This window comes from Eimeria tenella, genomic scaffold, assembly GCF_000499545.2.
Source record: "Eimeria tenella Houghton genomic scaffold, Eth_scaff17, whole genome shotgun sequence".
Lineage (NCBI taxonomy): Eukaryota > Apicomplexa > Conoidasida > Eucoccidiorida > Eimeriidae > Eimeria > Eimeria tenella.
This window is the reverse complement of record NW_013541545.1, coordinates 184,806-186,624: the sequence shown is the minus strand read 5'-3', so window position 1 is coordinate 186,624 and position 1,819 is coordinate 184,806. Positions and strand designations below refer to the sequence as shown.

The window sequence follows — 1,819 nt, the reverse complement described above, 5'->3', positions numbered from 1 at the left end:
GCTAGCTAGCTAGCTAGCTAGCTAGCTAGCTGGTGAGCCTTTAGGGTCTCAGCGCCTCTGACGTTTCAAAGCTGCGCAGCTAGCTGTGGGGCCCTCAGTAGGCCTCAGAGCTGGGCCAGGGGGCCCTTCGCCGGGGCCCTTTAGGGGCCCCCAAGGAGAGCTGGGGGGCCCCCAAGGAGAGTTTAGGGGCCCCAAGGAGAGCTGGGGGCCCCCCAAGCTCCCCTTGGGGCCCCTCAAGGAGAGCTTGGGGGCCCCCAAGGGGAGCTTGGGGGCCCCCAAGGGGAACTTGGGGGCCCCTAAGCTCCCCCGAAGGTCACCCAAAGAGAGCTTAGGGGCCCCAAAGAGAGCTTGGGGGCCCCCAAGGGCAGCTTAGGGGCCTCCAAGCGTAGCCTGGGGGCCCCCAAGTTCCCGTTGGGGGGCCCCCCTGGGGGCCCCCTTTTGCGGGTTTTGGAGAAGCGCGAGGGGGTAGACTGTGGGGCGGCCGTGGGCGCATGCAAATGGCTTTCTGCAGCGGGCGAGTTTGCTGAGGAGGAGTGCAGCAGCTTGTGGGGTGAGGGCCTCTGGAGGGTTTAGGGTTTAGGGTTTAGGGTTTAGGGTTTGGGGTTTGGGGAAGGCCTACCCCCGAACTTCACCGCGAAACGACAGGCCTTCATTTTCATCAACTCTTTTATGCTGCTGCAGATTTGCTGCTGCGATAAACTCAAAGCCACTTCTCGGATTGCTGCTGCCTCCAGGGGCTCCCCCAGCATGCAGGGCACGTGGGTCACTGCAGCAGAACACCGGTGCAGGGTTTAGGGTTTAGGGTTTAGCGCTTCCACAGAATGCGCGGCCCGTGCGTCACTGCAGCGCAGCAGGCGCGCACCCGCCGAGGGGTTAGGGTTTAGGGTTTAGGGTTTAGAGATTCGAGGGCACGCAGCCCACTGCAGCAGAGCAGGCGTCGCAAGTACGAAGGGCTTAGGGTTTAGGGTTTAGGGTTTAGGGTTTACCAGTTGCTCTGCGGTGGCCGGCGAGCTGCGCCAGGGGAGGCTCCGTCCTGTAGCCCAGCAAGGAGAGCTGCCAAACATGAACATGAGCAGACTTGTGCGCAGCAGCAGACTTTCGCGAAACTAAAGGAAACAAATGATTGATTAATTATAATTAATTCTATTGTTCAATTTTATTCCCTTTCTAGAGTGCGCCTTTGCGCATCTGCTGCAGCGCGTTGACTCGCTTCGCACATCTGAACGAGCAGCAGCAGCAGCAGCCGCCACAGCAGCAGCAGCAGCAGCAGCAGCAGCTGTAGGTGCTGCCTCACCTCCTTCGCCGTTTCCGAGATCGTCAAGGCCTCATGGAGCGCGAGCTGCAAGGAGAGAGTCAGCAGCAGCAGTTTGGGGGTTTGGTCGCAGCAGCAGGGCCCCCCACCACCACCACCACAGCAGCAGCAGCAGCAGCAGCAGCAGCACCTCGAGCAGCAGGGGCCGCTGCAGCGCGGCGGAGAGGACGCAGGGGTGGGGCAGCGCAGCAAAGGCGTCTTCAATTTGCTCCAGCCGCAGCCGCTCGCCTGCTGCGTGCTGGTCGACGGCCAGCAGCAGCTGCCCGTCGAGCAGCCCCAGCAGGAAGTTGTGCTGCACCTGCGGCGCTGCTGCATGGGCTTTCCGCACATTTGGCAGCAGCAGCAGCAGCTGCTGCTGCTGCAGCAGCTGCAGGAGCAGCAGCAGCAGCCCCTGGAGGCTGGTTCAGCAGCAGCAGCCAGTGTAGGCTGGCTCAGCAGCAGCAGCCAGTGAGAGCTGGCTCAGCAGCAGCAGCCAGTGAGAGCTGGCTCAGCAGCAGCAGCAGCAGC

At 62.4% G+C, this 1,819-nt stretch overlaps 1 protein-coding gene across 1 annotated transcript in view; it reads left to right on the top strand.

The window, feature by feature from the left end:
- Nucleotides 1-1,327: 1,327 nt before the first annotated feature.
- The window catches only part of ETH_00026490 (uncharacterized protein), a gene marked incomplete at both ends in the record, with an annotated part of 1,676 nt that continues 1,184 nt past the window's right edge, over nucleotides 1,328-1,819 (top strand). The window contains one exon of the mRNA XM_013373719.1: nucleotides 1,328-1,759. Coding sequence (XP_013229173.1) covers nucleotides 1,328-1,759 — 432 coding nt within the window. The remainder of the gene's footprint in view (nucleotides 1,760-1,819) is intronic.